This window comes from Sceloporus undulatus, chromosome 6 (genome assembly GCF_019175285.1).
Source record: "Sceloporus undulatus isolate JIND9_A2432 ecotype Alabama chromosome 6, SceUnd_v1.1, whole genome shotgun sequence".
NCBI classification, from domain to species: domain Eukaryota; kingdom Metazoa; phylum Chordata; class Lepidosauria; order Squamata; family Phrynosomatidae; genus Sceloporus; species Sceloporus undulatus.
In genome coordinates, this window is record NC_056527.1 from 119112020 (window position 1) to 119130894 (window position 18875).

The window sequence follows — 18875 nt, forward strand, 5'->3', positions numbered from 1 at the left end:
TTTTGGAAGCTAAGCAGGGTCAGCCCTAGTTAGGTCTTAGTTGGAAGACCGCTTTCCAATCCCAAGTGCTCCCCGCTCTCTTGCCTAAGGCAGCCCTGTGAAATGAATGGGGTGGCCATAAATGACCAGCAACTTGAACCGCTTTATGTGTCTGACGCACACACAAGATCTGACCTCGGCCCCTTTTCCCCAAATGCTGCAGAAACAAGAAAAGGTGCCTTTTTTTGGACTGTCACTCCCAGAATCCTTCAGCCCAGGGGATTCTTGGATTGGCAGTTCAAAAAGAAGAACCTTCCGCAAGCCATGGGATCGCCATAGGTCCATAGGTGACTGGAAGGCGCATACACAATCATAGGCTGATGCCACACTGCAGACTTAAGGCAGTCTGAGACCGTTTTAACTGTCATGGCTGCATCCTATGGACAGAGTGACCAGACGTCCTCCTTTTCCCAGGACATGTCCTACATTTCAGCCTTCTGTTCAGGAGAAATCCCAAAATGTCCTCCATTTTGAGCTCGACTAAGAAGCATGCATTTATATATTTATATGAGTGTTGTTAGCTTTTCTTTGGTAATGTCCTTTGTTGTTGTTGTTGTTTTCCCCCTGAGTGTCCTACATTTTGCAGAGCCTCGTCTTCCTTGGCGGTTAGGACATCTGGTCGCCCTGCCTATGGAATCCTGGGATTTGTAGTTTGTTGCAACCCCAGAGCTCTTTGACAGAGCAGGCGAAATAGCCATGGCTATTAAAGTGGCCTTTTTGGCCAGACACAACAAACTGCTGTTCTTAGGAATCCATAGAATTGAGCCATGGCGGCTAAAGTGGTGTCAAACCGGATTATTTCTGCAGTGCGGATGCAGGACAACCACAACCACAACAATAATCAGAACCAGGACTTTGAACTGTGCGCAGAGACGGTGAAAACTGGCACCAGAAGAGACTGGAATCTTCCATTGAAGCACTCTGCCAAGATCAAGTGGCAATAAAATGGCAATAAAGTTCAGGGTGGAGAGAAGGAGTGGTTCCTTGTTTTCCTGGAGAGCAAAGCAATGTCTCTAGGAAGGAAAAGAGACGCCGCCGGATGCAAAGGCACACCTGTGCCAGGTATAGCTCAAGGCCTAAAAGTGCCCCTGTGCCAGCCCTGGACCATTGCCAGCAAAGAGGAGGCATGCAAGGCATGGCCTTTGAGAGTTCATCATTCCCACCAGTCGCTCCAGTTTCCTCCCCCAGTGGGACTGGGAAGGAGGCCGGGGGCCCTCAGCGTCTCCAGGGGCCACTGGGGTCATCACAGGCCCAGCGCCTTGGAGCCCCTTGGCTTCCCTGGGGCTGCGTCCGCACAGCAGGCTTAATCCCATGTGACACCGCTTTAAGTGTCCTGGCTCCATTCTGTGGGAGCCTAAAATCAATCGTGGGTTGTGACAGAGCTGTCTGTCTATCTATCTATATAATCTATCCACTATCAGTCTAATCTGTATATCTAATCTGTATATCTATCCAATCCGTCTGCCAATCCTACCTATCTATCTATCTATCTATCTATCTATCTATCTATTTAGTCTTTCTGTCTATGTAGCCAATCTCTCTCTCTCTCTCTAATCTATCTATCCAGTCTGTCTTTCTGTCTAATCTGTCTATTTAATCTGTCTGTCTATCTATCCATCTATCCAATCTATCCAGTTCTGGGGCCACATAAAACTACAAATCCCGGGTCATTAAACCGTGGCATTTCAAGCACTGTCCAAGTGCATTCATTCTTTGAGCACCACTTTAACTGCCCTGGCTGCTATGCTATGGGATCCTGGGATTTGTAGTGTCTGCAGAGCTCACTGGCAGAGATTAGGATCAGTATCCCGCCAGTCTAGAAACCCCGGAGGTCCACAGCACAGAGCCATGGCCCTGAAAGCGGTGTGGAAGCGGATTAACTCTGCAGTGCAGGAGGAGCTCTGCAGGAGGAGGGCGCGGCGGGCGCTAGGACCGCGGAGGCGCCGCCCAGCAGCAGGGCCCCTTTTCTGCAGAGCAGCAGCAGCAGCAGCAGGCGGCGGGGGGTCTCCTTGCTGCTGGCTGGGCGCCTTTGCCTTTGCCTTTGCCTTTGCGGCAGCAGCAGCAGCAGCAACCGCCCAGGCGAGGGAGGGAGGGAGGGAGGGAGGGGGCTCTCGGGGTGCAGCAGCGGCAGGTGTCCCCTCCCCTCCCCTCCCCGGCCGGGGCCAGGAGCCAGGAGCCAGGCGCCCAGGTGAGTTGGCTGCAGGGGCTGCGGGGCCCGGGAGAGGCAGAGCCCTGCAATGGTCTTCTCCGCGCGCGGGCTCTTTGCTATGGCATTCTGGGATTGGAGCCCCAGGAGGAACTCCGGCTCCCGGAATCCCATCCTCTTGGGGCCAAACTGGGGGTTCCTTCCATCCCCGGTGCGGCTGCAGCCCTGGCTCCTCCCGGGAGGTTCGGGGCTCTTGCCAGACAGGGAGGGACGGGGCACTCGCTCCGCTCTGTCCTGGCAGGGCTTTAGGGGAAGCGGCGCCCCCTTTGGCCGCTGGCTGGCTCTTGGGCTCTCCAGGGCAGACTCTCCCGCTCCCCCAAAGCCTCCCTCCGGACGGAGGAAAGGGAAGCCTGAGCCTGGAGGCCAGCTCCAGGAAAAGGCCAGGAATCAGCCCGACAGACAGACAGACCGAGCCTGGGCTGCCTTCCAGAGCCGCACCTTTGAAGGGTCCCAGGGTCCTGGGAGGGCCTGGCGTTTGCCCCTCCGGCTGGGCCTTGGGCTCCTCCAGGGATGAGATGCTGCAGGGCTGTGCTTGGCCTTTTGTGCCCTGGCCTCCCCGAAGGAGGCAGAAGTGGCTGCCCCCAATTGCAGAATTAGACTGGCCCCCTCTTTGGAGGCCTTGAGAGCCTGGGGCTAGTTGAGCCAGAGTTGAACCTCTTCCTTTCCTTCCAGGGCTGCAAGAAGTAAACGACGGCTCGATTGGCGAATCCTCTCCTTGACCTCCTCTGGATCTCGCACCCAGGATGGACCCCTCTGGACCGGACCCTGCCGCCTTCTCAGACATCCGCCTGTGCGGCTACTTGCGCAAGCAGAAGTCCCACCGGCGCCGCTATTTCGTGCTGCGCTGCGGGAGCGAGCGAGGCCCGGCCCGCCTGGAGTACTATGAGAACGAGAAGAAGTTCCGGACGGGGGGTCCGTGCCCCCGGCCCAAGAGGGTCTTCCCCCTGGCCAGCGCCCTCAACGTCAACAAGCGTGCGGACGCCCGGCACCGCTACCTCATTGTCCTCTACGGACGCGACGGGACCTTCGGCGTGGCGGCGGAGAACGCTGAGCAGCAGCAGACGTGGTACACGGCCATGATGGAGCTGCGCCGCAAGGGTGAGTCCGGACGTTAGGAGGCCATGGGACCCCAGCAGTCACTCCTGGCAGGTAGGACAGGCTGGGCCTGAGTGCGATCGCTGAATTCGGGGGTCCCCAGGGGCTCTCTGCAGGAAATCCACATCAGAAACAGGTGAGACACCCCAACAAAGGGGAAGCCACACACCTCCAAGGTAGACCCATAGCCCACCCTCCAAACGCTGCCTTCCCTGCCTGGAAATGGAGGTGGGCTGCTTAGAGCCATAGTGGACTGGGGCATTTGGGGAATTGCAGCCCACCCCCCAAAGGTAAGCTTTTTCAAGCTAGTTGACACTTCATGGATTCAACCACCAACGGCTTGAAAATATTTAAAAAGATATAGAAATCCCAAAAGCAAATCTGGATTGGGCTGTTTTAGGTAGAGGACACCATTTTCGTTGGTCATTGCATTGAATGAATTTAATGGACTGTAACTGTCATGGCTCCATCCTATTCTTTGGCTTGTGGGGCTTGCTGGTGCACCCATTTTACAGATGGGTAAATCTCAATCTTTCTCTTGGACAACCAACACTTCTTTCCAAGGTGGCATATGAGTGGGAATATGTTTTTCCTGGGTCCAAGGGCAGCGATCTAGACCAGCGTCACCCAATCTGGAGAGTGTGCTGGGGCCACACAAAGTCCCAAATCCCAGTCTCATCTCCCTTGGTTTTCACCAGCCAGAGCCCAGACTGGGCTTATTCCTGGAGAGCCAGGGAGCTTGATTCATGCCTGTCAGTTGGAGAAGGTTTGTGAAGGGGATACACTGGCCTCCAGTCCACCCGAGGGACAAGCAACGTAGCCGGAGAGAAAGTGTGGGTTGCAAGTGAGTGGTCAGTGGCCCGAGTGGTAGCCACGCTATGATGCCCTCCTGGGAGCCAGGTTGCAAGTTCCTTCTGCCCTGCTTTAAGGAAGGCACCTTAAAAACAAAAGCCTGGTTGCTCCTTGATCCCTCAAGAAGCTCATCTAAAAAGCCACTCTCTAGTTTGCAATGCGTAGGCAGAAATAGGAAAGTTAAATTCCAACCAGTGTCAAGAAAAATAAAACCCATTGCTGTATCCTGGCCTTCTTTGGTGACGGAGCGGCCATATTCCAGTCTCCTAGTTTGCCACGTTGCTCCTCTTTCCGTGCAGAAGCACTCCTTGCCGCAAACCTGGCTTGCTTGCAGCTGGTAGAGCTTGGAAAAACACTGTGTGCATGGTGCGCATCTTTGGACTGCTGTGGCCACGGTTCCCCTGCCCAGCCTGCGTTTGACCCCTGGGCCATGCTTTCTAAAGAGGCTGTAGGGATTGAAATTTTGGGAATGTAGGTGGGATAAGCTGCCCCTCCTGCGCCCCACTTCCCCTGATTCCACTCCGGCCCAAATCCTGGTGACAAGCCAGATGTTTCAAATGAAAACTCAAAAAGATATTCCAAACTGAGTTTTTAAAGCTCTAATGCAGTGGTTCCCAGCCTTCCTAATGCCGCGACCCTTTAATACAGTTCCTCATGTTGTGGTGACCCAAACCCATGAAATTATTGTCATTGCTACTTCATAACTGTAATTAAATAGGTGTTTTCCAATGGCCTTAGGCGACCCCCGACCCCCAAAGGGCTCCTGGCCCACAGGTTGCATATAAGAACTCTGATTTGGATTGGGAGGAGTGTGTTGCCCCAAGGCAGAGTAGAGATCAGAAAGAGGGTGCATTATTCCCCCATGTAGTTCAGCCCTGCTCTCCTGATGGGTCTCAGCCCCACTGCTGCCACTGCTTCCCCAAACGGTTGCACCGGGTGGCAGCTCTAACCATTGGGCTTGCTCAGGGGAGCTTCCTGTGGACCCCATTTCCTTTCCTCAAGGTTTGCTCCTCGGAATGTGTGTCTTTGCTGCTGCTCTTTCCTTGCACCGCTCACCATCACTCCTGCCATGGGGTGGGATGTGGGGCAGCCAGGGTCTGGGAGATGGCCATGTTCTTGGCTTTGATGCTTCAGTCAAAGTCACCTGGAAAGGATTGGGACCCCTGCACCACGAGGAGCAGCAGCAGCAGCAGCTCAGCCTGTTTCCCGACACTTCTTGGGCAAAACCAATGCAGGCTGAGCATCTCTTATCCAGAAGTCCAAAATCCAAAACCTTTTTATGGGTGGGCTGAGAGTGGCTTCTTTGCTTTCTAAGGGTTCGGTGTTCACAAACTTGGTTTCATACAGAAAATTATTAAAAATGTATATAAAATATCTGTCTGGGTATCTTATAAAAATGTGTGCAAAACATCAATGAATTTCACATTTAGACTTGGGTCCTGTCTCCCAAATAGCACATTATGTATATGTGTCTATTTTGAATTGCTAAACCAATTCCCAATTGCAAAACACCTCTGGTCCCAAGCATTTTGGGCCAGGGAGATCTGCACATGTGAAATGGAACAGCCAGGTCAGGGAATCTTTGCCCAAGGAAATAGAAACTTGTTGAACCTTCCTGAGACTGCCTGAAGGCTTCTTCCAAAACGCATCAAGGGATTATCTTTTCCTCTCACCAGTTTTGACTTCTCTTACTATAGATCTCTGCTTTTACCAACATGCCAAGGGAGCTGGTGAGGCAGGCTTCTCTGCTCTCCCTTTTCCTCGCTGTTTTTGCAGTTTGCACATGCTCAGGAATGGACTGGTGAGGCTACACCAGGAGTGGCTATAGGATAACCAGTCTGTTTCCCATCTCAAAGTGTATTTATTGCCTTGTTTACTGCAGGCAAACTGGTGCAACCTGGTTTCTTTCCCAGTTTATTTTTTTCTTTCAGTTTGTATTTACTGCAGAAAAGCTGCCCCCAAAGTCCCTCTTTCCTCCAGCCTTCCTTCATTGTTGCCCCAGTACGGATGCTACTAAAAAACTTGGCAACTAGAGAGAGGATGAGAAGGGAAAGGGGTGTCTGGGCCGGCATAAAAATACTTTCAGAAAGGGTGCCTCTTTTTTTACAGAGGCTTTCGTAATAAAGGTATGCATATATGTACAGATCATTTCCCCCAACTTTGTCAGCTGCCAGGATGCCAAGGGGCACTTCCTGCCCCCTGCCTTTCTTTCTTTGTGTGTCTCTCTTGTGCTAATTTTAAAAGTCCTTTCTTTCTCTCTTTTGGCTTCTCCTCTTGCATATAAAGATCTGCCGTTCTAATGGGGAGAAATGGGGCTTCCTCCCAGCCGCAGCTGGCACCGGGGGCCGGCCAGGACGCCTTGGGCCCTTGGCTGGCCGGAGCTCCTTCCAGGAATTGCGCCAGGACCAGAGAGGCTCAGATCTTGGAAGAGAAATGGGTGCCGTCCTGAGCTTGTGGGGTGAATTTAAAGTGTTTTTCTTTCCCCCGATTAAGTTGCTGGACGGAGGGAAAGTGCTGGGGCCTCTGCCGCTCGCAGACCAACGATCGGGAGCAAAGGTTCCTCCCAGGACCTTTGAGACAAGCAAGAGCCCTTGTTGCGCTGCCAAGCCTGTTGCAGAGCCAGTGGTGCCCTGGTGTGCTAGGGGAGAGGAGGAGCCCTTGGCCTGGCATCTGGGGCAAAGCTGGCAATGGGCTGGGTGCCTCTAGGTACCAGCCAAACCCTCGCCAGGGGCCATGCACAGAGGCACAGGGGGTGAACTTTGCACCAGAGATGGAGCACACTAGTAAAGAGGAGGAGGAGGAGGAGACCACCCTCCCTTTGCAGCTTTCCTTTGGGTCCAACTGGGCACAGATGGGTCTCATTTGTCAATGGGCATTACCCATTGCTGGTGGTGCCATTTACCCACCCACTTGTTGCCCCTCTGCAATGCCTCTCTCCCTCGCTTCCATGGCTTGCAGTGTTAGCTGTTCATCATCTTGTGTGTTTGTGTGTGTACACAGCTGGCATGGAGCGCTTGGTACACGCTGTCCTCTCTCCTCCTGGGTCCTATTCCCAGCTGGTAGGGTGACTAATTTTGGACGGGTGCCACCTGGACCCCTGGGTTATCTTGGCTGGGAGGTGAGGAAGGGGGGGAGAAGAGGAGAAGGACGGCAGGCGCAGGTCCCCCGGGGAAGCTTTGGGGCCAGAGGCAAGAGAGGGCCTTGGGACGGGTGCCACCTGGGCCCATGGGATCCCTCCCTTCCTTTCTCTTGGCACAAGCGCCTCGTTCTCTCTCTCTTTTTCTCCTCCTCCTCCTCCTCCTCCTCCTCCTCCTCTCTCGTTCCTTCTTCCTGGAACTCTTTAGCTTAAACATTTCCCACTGAGCCTCCCCTCTCCCCATTTAGTCTGGCTTTGTAGCACATCTCCAGGGCAACTGCCTGCATCTCGCTTGGTCCGTCTCTCAATGATGCAGATGGGTGGGTTGCCCCGGTGTTAGCGTGGCTTTGGGGGTCTCTTTCCCCTTCCCTGCCACCCATGGGGGCTTCACATTTAACTTCCTCCCCCAGTTGTGCAAATGTGTCTCCTATGCGCCCACATAGCGACCTTGGTTGGTAGGAGAGAGGAGTCACAAAGCAGCTTCCAGGAACAGCTGCTTAGACTTCACAACAGCCTTGTTGTTTCTCTGGTGTTAAGGATCAAAATCTCCATCTGCTGGATCCCTGTGCCACAGTTGCAGAAAGTGGCACTGCTTGGGATGGGACGGGTGGTCCGAGGGGAGCCCCCTGGTTCTAGGATTCTTGGTTAGAACCCAAATCATGGAGGGCCCCAAATGCCAGGTAAAGTAACACCTGAAAGACAGTGAAACTGAGATCCTAATGATAGCAGTAGATGCCTCGTAGGAGTCCTGACCCTTCCCCAGTTCTTGAATCCATAGTCAGGATCTGTAATAGCAGCAACATTTGGAAGGGACCATCAAGGGCCATCCTCATTCTGTTAGGCAGCAAGACATAACTACAGTTCTCCTAGAAGACGTAGGCAGGAAGGCACAACCACAACACTCCTAGAAAATGGTCCATCCAGCCTCTTGCTTAGAGACCTCCAGAGATGGAGAGTCCACTACCTTTGGAAGAGATGTTCCAAAGCACTCCGTTTCACTTTCAAATAGCTCTTGCATTCAAGAAGGGCTTCCTCAAATTTAGGTAGTACCTCCTATATACAAGAATCCCGAAATCCAGAATACTCCAAAATACAAAACCTTTTTCATGGGTAGCTGAGATAGAGACTCCTTTGTTTTCTGATACTTCACTGTACATAAACATTAGTTTATGCACAAAATTATTAAAAGTACTGGATTATGTGTAAAATTACCTTCAAGCTATGCGCATAAGATGTACATGAAGCATAAATTTCATGTTTAGACTTGGGCCCCATCTCCAAAGTATCTCATTATATGCAGATACTCAGAAATCCGAAAAAACAACCAACCTCAAATCCAAAACATGTCAGGTCCCAAGCATTTCAGATAAGGGGGACTCAACCTGTACTACTACTAGTAGTAGTGACAATAATACGAATGTTGTTGTTGTGTGTGCCTGCAAGTCATGGGATTTTCTTAGCAGATTTCTTCAGCATGGTTTTGCTATTGCCTTCCTCTGTGGCTGAGAGAGTGTGCCTTGCCCAAGAGAGGAATCAAAGCCTGATCTCCAGATTCGTAGTCCAAACTGTTGTGCCATGCTGGCTCTCTAATACAGATACCTTGTTATGTATGATGCTTATTTATATCTCACTTTCCCCCAGCCCTGAGTTGCCAAGCAGCTTCTAGGAATTGAAGCGAATACGGGCAAATGCTGCCATCAATAAAAATTCAAGATACAATGAGAGTATTCATAGAATCAGAAGCAGTTTAAAAACCAGCAAATAGCAGCTGATAACAGCGCATTATTAAAAGAGAATTTCCGTGGGTTTGCTGGAGGAAAAGGTCTTCGCTTGTTGCTGGAAGGACACAATGGAAGTAGCTAGGCTAGGGTTCAAGAGAGCTGCCATCAAGAAGACCCTGTCTCCCACCAGATGTGCCTGTGCAGGTGGTGGGTTCAAAAGCAGGGACCTTGGCAAAATGGAGGAGGGATTGGCTGGTTATTCATTTCGCCCCAAAGAAAGACTGCTACATCTCTCTCCCCTTGGATTCACTCCCTGCCACCCTTCGGGAGGTTTGGGTCGGTGCCATAAAGGCAGGATGTATAAGGTTGGGATGCAAGATACAGTCTGTCCTTGTTATGGTTTGGTTCCAGGGCCCCTATAGATACCAAAACCCATGAATGCTCAAGTTCCATTAAATGCAATGCCATAGATAAATAATGCCCCTCCTATGAAATGGCAAAATCAAGGTTTGTTTTTTGGAATGTGTATATTTTCAAGCTGTGTATAGTTGAGCTGTGGATGTACTAAAATGCTCTCCCTTATATAAAATGGAAAAGTCGAGGCTTGCTTTTTGGATTCCCCCCCCCCTTATTTTCAAGCCGTGGGTGAGTGCGGTGCAGAATCTGTAGATATGGAGGGCTGGCTAAAATGTCCAGTGCATTAAAAGCACTTCAGTAAATCATAGCCAATAATAGATGTATGTCTTTACTGGATTAAGTGTGCAAAGGGATCTTTCAGCACCTTTGAGACTTAACTGAAAGGAAGATGTTGGTAGCATGAGCTTTCCTAGACTTGAGCCTAGGTTCAAGTTTTGGGTCTGGTCAAACCTACGAAAGAATTCATGTTACCAAACTCTCTCTCTCAGTCTCAAAGGTGCTGCAAGAGCCCTTTGGAGGCTGAATTTCCAGACTAACATGACTGCCATATATACTTGACTATAAGTTGACCTCATATATAAGTCGAGGGCAGGTTTGGGGTTTTGATTTTGATATGACCCGTGGATAAGTCAAGGGTAAAATGTAAGCCCATGTAATGAAGGATGTAAAGGACAAAGTAAAATAAAACAATGCCAAAGAACTTACCAAATTCCAGCAGACATAACTATTTGTGCCCATACTAAAGGCTGGATGCTGAAAGAGTAGAAGGGGGTCAGTCCTTCCAGGGCAGATTAAACTCTTGCCCTTCACCATATATATGTGTTAAAATACAGTACTTACATTGATCCAGGGATAAGTCGACTCAGGTTTTTGGGGGGGTCAGTTTTTTAGCCTAAATTTCTAGACTTATACATTAGTATAAATAGTAGTTGTTTGCATTTTGCAGAATTAAATTTCCTCAATTCTCTCTGCAAGTGGGTTGGCATCGGTTCTTCGTAAAACCCCCCAGGTAGTCTTAGGGGTGTTGCTAAATGCCTGTCCACCCCTTCCCGGCCTTTCCTTTTTTTAAATGCACCATGTCCCCAATTTCAGGAGAGGTTGTTCATTGCCTTGGCCCCATGCCCAGGTCTTATTTAACCTCTGGATCATTCCTGTCCTGTCCCAAGATGCCCGCCTCTCTTTGCCCGCTTGTGCCCTCCATTCCCGGGTGCCATTTTGGCAGGGAAGGGACCTGGGCTCAGGTGCAGAGCTTGGAAAAGTTGTTTTTTGCAGGTAATAGCTCCCTGAATTCACCTCCTTCAGTATGGTTGGGGATTCTGGGCTTTGCACTCCCATGGAGGTGTCCATCTGTTGCTCTTCATGAGGTGTCTGCACTACAGGTGCCCCTCGGGTAGCAAAGTTGGCATGATCCTGGGTTAAAACCTGGCACAGAGGCAGGAATAGCATGGAAAGAATGCAGGGAGGTTCTTCCACCGCCACACAGAAAAAGGAAAGCTGTTGAACATGTTTCAACAAATGTTTTAATCAGAACTGACAGTATTTCCTTGTGAAATGAAGCCTCCGGTCAAGGAAGCCGTGCAGAAGTCAAGGGACACATGCTGAAGCGTCTAGAAACCGCCCGAAGATCCAGGGATGACCTTTCCTTCCAGCAGCATCTTCCCTTGCTGCCATTTCAGTCTTGGGAGCTGTTTCTATGAATACAGGCGGCATTCCCTGAAATGGTTGGGACCAGAAGAGTATGGTCAGATATACATAAGGAAATAGATTGTGACCCATGTCAAAACATGAAAGTCATTTATTATTCTTAAGAGTAAAATGATATAAGAAACACACACAAAATATTTAAATTAAACTTCTACAATCATCGCACACATCAGTCATATAAACTAAAAGGACTTTCTTCCATCTGACTCATGAATATTATTGATACTTTATCAAACTTTACTTGTTCTTCTCACATATATATATATATATTGTCATTATTCTTCCTATTAACCAGTATTTTAGATAGCACTTTGGAATACCTGTATTTGCATATATGCATACATAATGGAGTCCCATCTTGGAGACACAAAATTTACTGATGCACCTTGCATAGGTAGCCTGAAGGTAATTTTAGACAGTATTTTTAATCACTTTGTGCATGAAATGAAGTTTGTATGCATTGAACCATCAGAAAGCAATGATATGGTCATCTCAGCCACTCAGGGAAAATCTTTTGAATTTGGAAGTATTTGGGATTTTGGAATACCAGAAATGGGAGACTCAAAACAAAAAACAACAACATGGTAGTTAAAGTGGTATCAGAATGGTACGGCTTCCCAGAACAGATGCTTACGGTCCTGCAATGTGAGGAATATTAAACAGTGATGATGAACAATAATTCAAAAGGGACGGGGGCCAAATGGGGTCCCCCAGAAGGCCCTGTGTGGCCCTGGGCTCTCCAGACAGCCGTATCCCCTTGCCCCCCACCATTGCAATGTGGAATTTTTGGCCCACTTCCTTTTGCCTTTGGCCGCTTCCACCTTTGGAGCGGGGACTCGGGAATCGAATCTGGCCCCGAGGCCATGAGCACTCTCCTCCTCTCTAACCGGTCCCTCTCCTTCTCTTTCAGGTCAGGAGTCCTCGGGGGGCGACCCCCATGCTCTGGGGCCTGGCTTGGCCTTCCAGGAGGTCTGGCAGGTCAGCCTCCGTCCGCGAGGTTTGGGGCAGAGCAGGAACCTGACCGGGGTCTACCTCTTGGGCCTGACGGAGAGGACCATCAGCTTCATGAGGCTCAACTCGGACGTGGCGGCTGTGGTCCTGCAGCTGCTCAACGTCCGGCGGTGCGGCCACTCAGAGAACTACTTCTTCATGGAGGTGGGGCGCTCTGCTGCCACAGGACCCGGGGAGCTGTGGATGCAGGTGGAGGACCTGGTGGTGGCCCAGAACATGCACGAGACCATCCTAGAGGCCATGAAGGCCCTCCGCAGCAAGGGCCAGGCCCTGGCCTCCACTCCCATTTCAGTGCCTCCCCGGCGGCAGCACCCCGCAACCCCTCCACCTAGCCAGGGGTCTTTCTCGTGGAAGTCCCGGGCAGAGGGGATGCCGTTCCTGAATAAGAGCCCCCGAGCCACCACTGGGCAGAAGCCCCCCGCGACCAGGAAGCCCGACTCCTTGAGTGACTACAGTGCCATCTCTTCGGATGAGGGGGGGTCCAGTCCGTGCGAGTCGCGGCCCCCAAGCACTCTGGACCCCCTCAGCTATATGGTGGCCGGAGGGGAGCTGGACTACATCTCCATGAGCAAGCTGGCCTCTCCAGACGGGCACCGCCTGGCCCAGTGGGTATCAGGGGCCGAGCCCAACAAGCGGGCCTCTCTGCCCCCCATGGCCCTTGAGAAGGACACCCCCAGCCTGCCCCGCCGTACGCAGTCTTTCAAGGCTGTGGCTGTTTCGGCCAGCTACCCAGAAGGGCTCAACCTTCATGGGACTGACCCAGGCTACATGGCTATGTTGCCCGGCGTGGCCACAAGCACCGAGGACCAGGACTATGTGCCCATGACCCCCAGCAGCGTCTCCCCTCCCCAGGAAAGTGGGGGCTATATGTTGATGTCCCCAAGCGGGAGCTGCTCTCCGGATGGGACGGGGCACTGGGCGCCAGCTGGCGATGGCACCGAGGGCAAATCTTTTGGGGGCAACTACATGAACATGTCGCCTGCCAGCCTCTCTGCCTCAAGTACATCCCCGGAGCATAGTCCGCTGCTGGCCATCTCTGGAAGTGCCCCTTTCTATTCCCTGCCCCGATCCTATAAACATACCCCTAAGACACTCCTGTGTCCATTCAACTCAGGCCGCTTTTCAGGCTCTTCATCCACCAGCTCCGAGAGTTTGGAAGGGTCTCTCGGCGGCCTCAGTTGTCCACTTAATGCCTTCATGGAACTGCCCCCAGGAGGGCGAGGAGCCCCCTCTGCCCCCAGGAGCGCTGGGGAGTATGTCAGCATCGAATATCCTTCCCGCGGCACCGACTACATCAGCATGGAGCTCTGCGCCACCCCGGCCGAGTCTAGCGGCACAGCAGTCCCTGACAGCTATGCCGAGATGGCGCCAGGTGCCCAGCTGATGCGGGTGTGCCCTCAAGGGATGCGGCGCAACTGCTCTGAGACATTCCCTGAGACGGAGAGGTACGCAGCACTGCCGCCGCCGCCACTGCCATCCAGCGAGACCCAGATGGAGCTGGGCCTGAACTACATCGACTTGGATCTGGCTAAGGAGGTTGCCAATGCCACCCCTGCAGAGGTGGCCAACCCTGTGCCCCTGCATCCATACACTGCCCCTGACCAGGTGGGACCGCTGCACGCCTATGCCAGCATTGATTTCCATCGGTCTGGAGAGTTTCGAGGGTATAGGGCAAATTCGGAAGGGGATGGTAAGTCAAGGTGGGCATAGTGCTTGTGGCCCCAGGGTCCCAAATTGGGGGTCTCTAAAGCCCTCCAAAGGTCCCCCAACCCACAATTTTCAGCCAGAATTTGGCCCCAAGCTACAAAGAAAACATGCTCAACTGCGTGAAAATGTGAATGTATATTTTTATTATTTATTCATTTCATTTCCATGCTGCCTTTCTCCCAAAAGGGTCCACGGTGTTGTCCCCCCCCCTCCCCATCAGATCCAACCTCTTGCAAGCAAGCCGCCTTCTTTGCAGGAATAATTTACTAGGTGCCATTAAGCGTCTATTTCTGGCCTGGTGTCCTGAGGCATGCGAGGGGGCAGCAAAGGCAGGAGTCGAACCCGGGATAGGGAGCACTGCGTTAAGGGGTCAGATTCACTGGGGCTACAGTTCAATGGTGAAATCACCATTTCACGGAGCGATTCACCAGTGCAACGCAATGATTTGCTGGTGCGGCAATGGCAGATGAATGCAGAAATTTTGTGTGGGGAGTGGGCTTAGGAAAGGTTTCCTCTTGGACTATAGTTCCCAGAATCAGCTGGCCGGGGGATTGTGGGAGCTGTAGTCCAAAAGCTAATTTCACTCCAATTCTGGGAACACTGAAAAGTGTGGTTTCTGCAATTTTCTGTAGTTCAAAATCCAGTTTCGCCCCATTTTTTTTAAACATCAAAAATTGTTGTTTCTGCAGTTTGCGCTGTACCAGCTCTTGAGTCTCCAGAACAAAAGCTAAATCTGGGTCAGACCCCCCCCCCCAAAGATATACTCTGCTCCAGCATTCTCTGTTTTTGGGGACAAGAACCAGCGTCTTCCACTCCTCAGAAAGTGGTAACACAGAGGAGCATCCCCCCTTCGGTCCCATAAGTGTGATAGAAAGCCTGCTCTGACTTGCGGGCATCCTCCTTTGTGAATGTAGGCTGTCCTCTTTCGATGCCATCCGAATAATCAGGCGCCACATCTTGTGGCAGGGAGTTCCCTGGGTTAACTGCAGAAGTCCTCCGGTGTTTGCTTTAATGAGAAAGAGGCTCATTTGCATTATGGAAGCTAGGTCAGAGTTGCAATGGTGATGGTAAATGGTTTCTGATGTAATTTTTGCATGTTTGCAAGATAGGGCACCTGAGGGCCATCTGTTCCAACGCTCTGCCAGCATTGAAGGAAAGCCATAGCGGGTGGGCTGTCTGGTTTTGGTTTAAGAACCCCCTCCAGCGAAGCAGAGCCCACCGCCTTCCAAGGGACAGGGCTCCACTGACCACAGGAGAAGGACAGGGTACTTACCTGTAATGGCATGTCTTTGAGTGGTCATCTGCGAATACAAACAAATGGGGGAGTTCTGCGCCTGCTGCGTCTGAGCTTTGCGCAGGCGCAGATATAACCCATGTGTGTGGTTCGGAGAAACCACGAAGGAGAAAGGTGGCGTATAAATGGCAGAAATTGATAAAATTGGATGAACCTTTCTATGGAGAGAGAGGAAAAGGAGGTGTCAATGTAAGAGAGAGTCCCTTTTTAAAGACTGCATCTCCCATTATCCCTGCTTGGAGTGATAAAGCTAGATTAAACCCAAGGAGTCTTTGTGAAACTTGCTGCGGCATTTTCAAAAAAGGGCCGCTTTTTGGAATCAAGGCCTGGAAGACCCCTCCTGGCCCCTTCCCCAGGACTTTGAGGCATCTGTGCCCCAAGCCCCAAACCCTCACCTGCCCCTATTGAGTTTCCCTCTATATTTATCCCTTTCCTCCGACAGCTGAGGGATGCCTCCCGAGACGGACCAGGCCTCTCCTCCGGTTGCTTCCTTCCCCTCTTTCCATCAGGCATCCCTTGGCTTGGAAAAGTTACTTTTTTTCTTCACTGGGGCCTTAAGGATCCCGGAGGAGGAAGATCTTCCCAGTGTTGCCTTCATTAGAAAAAAATATTAGGACTGCATTTCCCATCATAACTGGAAAGGGGGATTCTGGGAGTAGTAGTCCAAAAGAAGTTACTCTTTTTCACCCAAGAATCCAGAGGAGATGCCAATTCCCATTTGCACCCACAACTGTGGCTCTGTTTTATCTTGAGTTTGCAAAACGGGACCCCCGAATTTATCCCAAATCTGTTTTGGAGCGGTTGGGTTTGTTTTTTGCGCAGCTCTTGGGGCCTCTGTGTATTAAGTTTTTTCAAAGTGAAAAAAGGATAAATTTTCAAAGCAAAAAATAAAACAAAACCCCAAATTTGGGATCCTCCCAAAGAGCCGACTGTGCAATTCCTAACCTCCCTTCCAAGGAAGGAGGGGCCCATCCCACGCTCTGGGTTTTCTGCCCACCGCAGGCCTCTCTTTTTGACATTTCCCCCATTCCAGCGGTATTCCTATAAAACGTGGCCGGCTGCCTACTGACTTCATCTTGCGCTTTCCACCTTCTTGGAGGGCAAAGTGCCATTTGTTCTATGCCTGCGGCCGGCCTTAAAGGGCCCTTGGAGGGGAGAGTCTTGACAACAGGTTTTTGCCATTTTTGCAAACTTCTCCGCCTCTGAGCAAAATGCAGGAGGTTTTGCGATATTTCTGAGGCACACAGAGTTCTGGGCCTGACTTTAGGGTTGATGATGATGATGATGATGATGATGATGATGATGATGATTTTAAAAATTAAATGGGTTATTCTTTGTTTTTGAAGAAGCCTGGCCGTAAGTACTATTTCTTCTTCGTGGTTTCTGAAGACAGAATTGCAGGCTTCCTTCCAGAACGGTTCTAGTTGGCCGCTTCGACTGAATAGTCAATATTGACTGATGCAAAATATTAATACTGTATTGTGCCTCGTATAAATAAGTTCTGTGGGTGTCCTGTAGTAAGAATCAGTTTTGAATTGAAAGCCTACCTTCCAGGATTGCTGCAATGGCTGGGGGTGTTATGCGTGCATGCATTTGCAATGGTGCGAGCATGCCCTGCCCTTAAATGCCTTTGTTTTTGGTTGAAGTGCTCATATCCCATCCCCTGTCATGGGATTTCATGGGAGAAGCACATAAGGAAAATCAATTTAAGACCAAACACAATGCATCTTTGTGCTAACTCTCCTTCCCAAGCCTCATTCCTGATCCTGAGTTTGCAAGGAATGTGTGAGTTGCTGCATTGTGAAGGTGGTCTTTTCTCCTGACAGTGTCCCCCCCCCCCAAAAAAAACAGATGCACCCCAAAACTGGCGCACAGCCCCAAGGCATAGCTCCTCTTTTCTGGCCTTCCTTTTTAATGGTTCTGCTATGGATATTTTCCCTGCTATTCCTTCAAAGAAGGCAGTTTGGGGGAAGGGAGGGGAGTGGGCTGTTTTTCTGAGCAACCCACCCCCCTTTTTGATTTATATCCCAAATTTTTGTAGAGTAATGGGAGCCAAGGCAGATCACAACATGCATTAAAAGCAAAATAGGACAGTAAAACCCTTGTTGCCCTAAGCCTAAATTACATTATCATTGGGACTAAAGCGTTGACCGGATTTGTGGACATGTAGATTTACCATTGAGAACCATAGCGGTTTGAGTGTTGGACTGCGACTCTGGAGGTCAGGGTTCAAATCCTGGCTCGGCCATTGAAACCCACTGGGCAAAGGCAAACAAATCTTGCCAAGAAAATCCCATGATTGGTTTGCCTTAGGGTTGCCATAAGTTGGAAATCACTTGATGGCACACAACAACAGGAACAACAACGACAACAAGATCCATCCTTATAATGGAGTTTCAATTTACAACAGTTGAAAAACCCAGTTTTCTTTTTATAGGGTTGTCTTCTTGCTTTTGTTATGCATTTTGAAACAAGACTGATCTCCCCTTCCCTTTTTTTGTCTTCCTCTTCCAGAAACTTGACTTGCGCCAGAAGGAAAACCGTTTCACAACGACGCCAATGAGCTTCTTTTCTTCTCCTAATTTGCACCAAAGTGACTTTGCTGCTGCTCCTTTTCCTTCTCTGTCCATCTCTGTGCGTTTGATGTCAAGTGCCTTTGGGGCGAATGGGGGCATCTCTCTGTGCCCCAAAGAGGAACCCTATTTTGGGGAGACGGGGATTTGGCCAGCTCTACTCCGTGACCCTCTGCCAAAATGCCCCATGTGCCTTCTTCCGGGATGCAGCTGGGATTCTGGGGACGTTTGGGGTGACTGAACCCCAGAATTGTCACTGATTAAAAAAAGAAAAAGGACTTAATTTTTGCTGCTTTGGGTGCCAGTTTTGGAAAGCAAGTGATGGCCTTTCTCTGCAAATGTCTTTGTGGTCTTTGTCCATTTCAGTCCAGATCCCTCGGCAATAAAACCTTCACCTGCCTTGGAAAACCCCCCGACTGACTCAAAGTGCCTGGGTTCAAGCCCTCCCCAAAACTGCTCAGATATTTCCCCCTAAACCTGTCTCCTTCCCACGGTGTTTTCCTCTCTGGTTGCACCCGCACTGCTGGAATAATCCAGTTTGACACCACTTTAACTGCTGTGGCTCCTTGCTGTGGAATTTGGGGAATTGCAATTTGTTGTGGCACCAGAGCTCTTCCAAAAGTCCTTAGCATGGAGCCATGGCAGTTAAAGTGGGGTAAAACTGGATTATTTTGGCAGTGCGGATGCAGCTTCTGTTGCACTTTGCACAGGGAACCCTCAGGGACTGCTCTAGGAAAAAAGACCCCCAAAAGGCCCTCTGTCTTGCCTAGAAATCCCTCCCTTTCCCTTGGCCAGACATTGAGGATTGACCTAAGTTTGCTTCTCTGATATTTGGAAAATAAAGACGTTTTAAATACGGAGGAAGTTGGGTTTGCTCTGTCTTTGGCTTTGGAGACCTTGGCGCATTGCGCTTCGGATGGAAATTGCCACACTTTCGTTTTTCTTAACAGACATTCCTCCCATTTCTGTACATTTCTCAGCTGGTAATTCATATCTTGACAAGCCTTTCAGGCACTTACAGTACTCTGTACAGAAATAGACAATACAATGATGGCCTTTTCCTGGCTCAGAAAAACGTGTCCTGGGCTGTTTGTAAAAAGTCTCTGGTCTGTCTGCATGT

At 50.5% G+C, this 18875-nt stretch overlaps 1 protein-coding gene across 5 annotated transcripts; it reads left to right on the plus strand.

Annotated features, from left to right (window-relative positions):
* The first annotated feature begins 1004 nt into the window (after positions 1 to 1004).
* LOC121934423 (insulin receptor substrate 1-like) lies at positions 1005 to 18615 on the plus strand. Of its 5 annotated transcripts, none has more exons than XM_042474901.1 (4): positions 1005 to 1101; positions 2918 to 3343; positions 12081 to 13786; positions 17697 to 18615. In XM_042474901.1, the coding sequence occupies exons 2-4, from the start codon at positions 2989 to 2991 to the stop codon at positions 17994 to 17996; spliced, it is 2361 nt and encodes a 786-aa protein (XP_042330835.1). In that variant the 5' UTR covers positions 1005 to 1101; positions 2918 to 2988; the 3' UTR covers positions 17997 to 18615. The 5 variants fall into 5 exon arrangements, with proteins under 5 accessions (XP_042330835.1, XP_042330836.1, XP_042330834.1 ...); XM_042474902.1 differs by lacking the exon at positions 1005 to 1101 and adding an exon at positions 2025 to 2227 and having other exon boundaries at positions 12081 to 13881; positions 17697 to 17888; XM_042474900.1 differs by lacking the exon at positions 1005 to 1101 and adding an exon at positions 2027 to 2227.
* The last annotated feature ends 260 nt before the right edge of the window (positions 18616 to 18875 follow it).

Coding starts and splice junctions, on each gene's coding strand:
- LOC121934423 (XM_042474901.1), top strand. CDS start 2,989: ATGGACCCCTCTGGACCGGACCCTGCCGCCTTCTCAGACATCCGCCTG. Junction 3,344..12,080: donor GATGGAGCTGCGCCGCAAGG/GTGAGTCCGGAC, acceptor CTTCTCTTTCAG/GTCAGGAGTCCTCGGGGGGC. Junction 13,787..17,696: donor CATACACTGCCCCTGACCAG/GTGGGACCGCTG, acceptor TTCCTCTTCCAG/AAACTTGACTTGCGCCAGAA.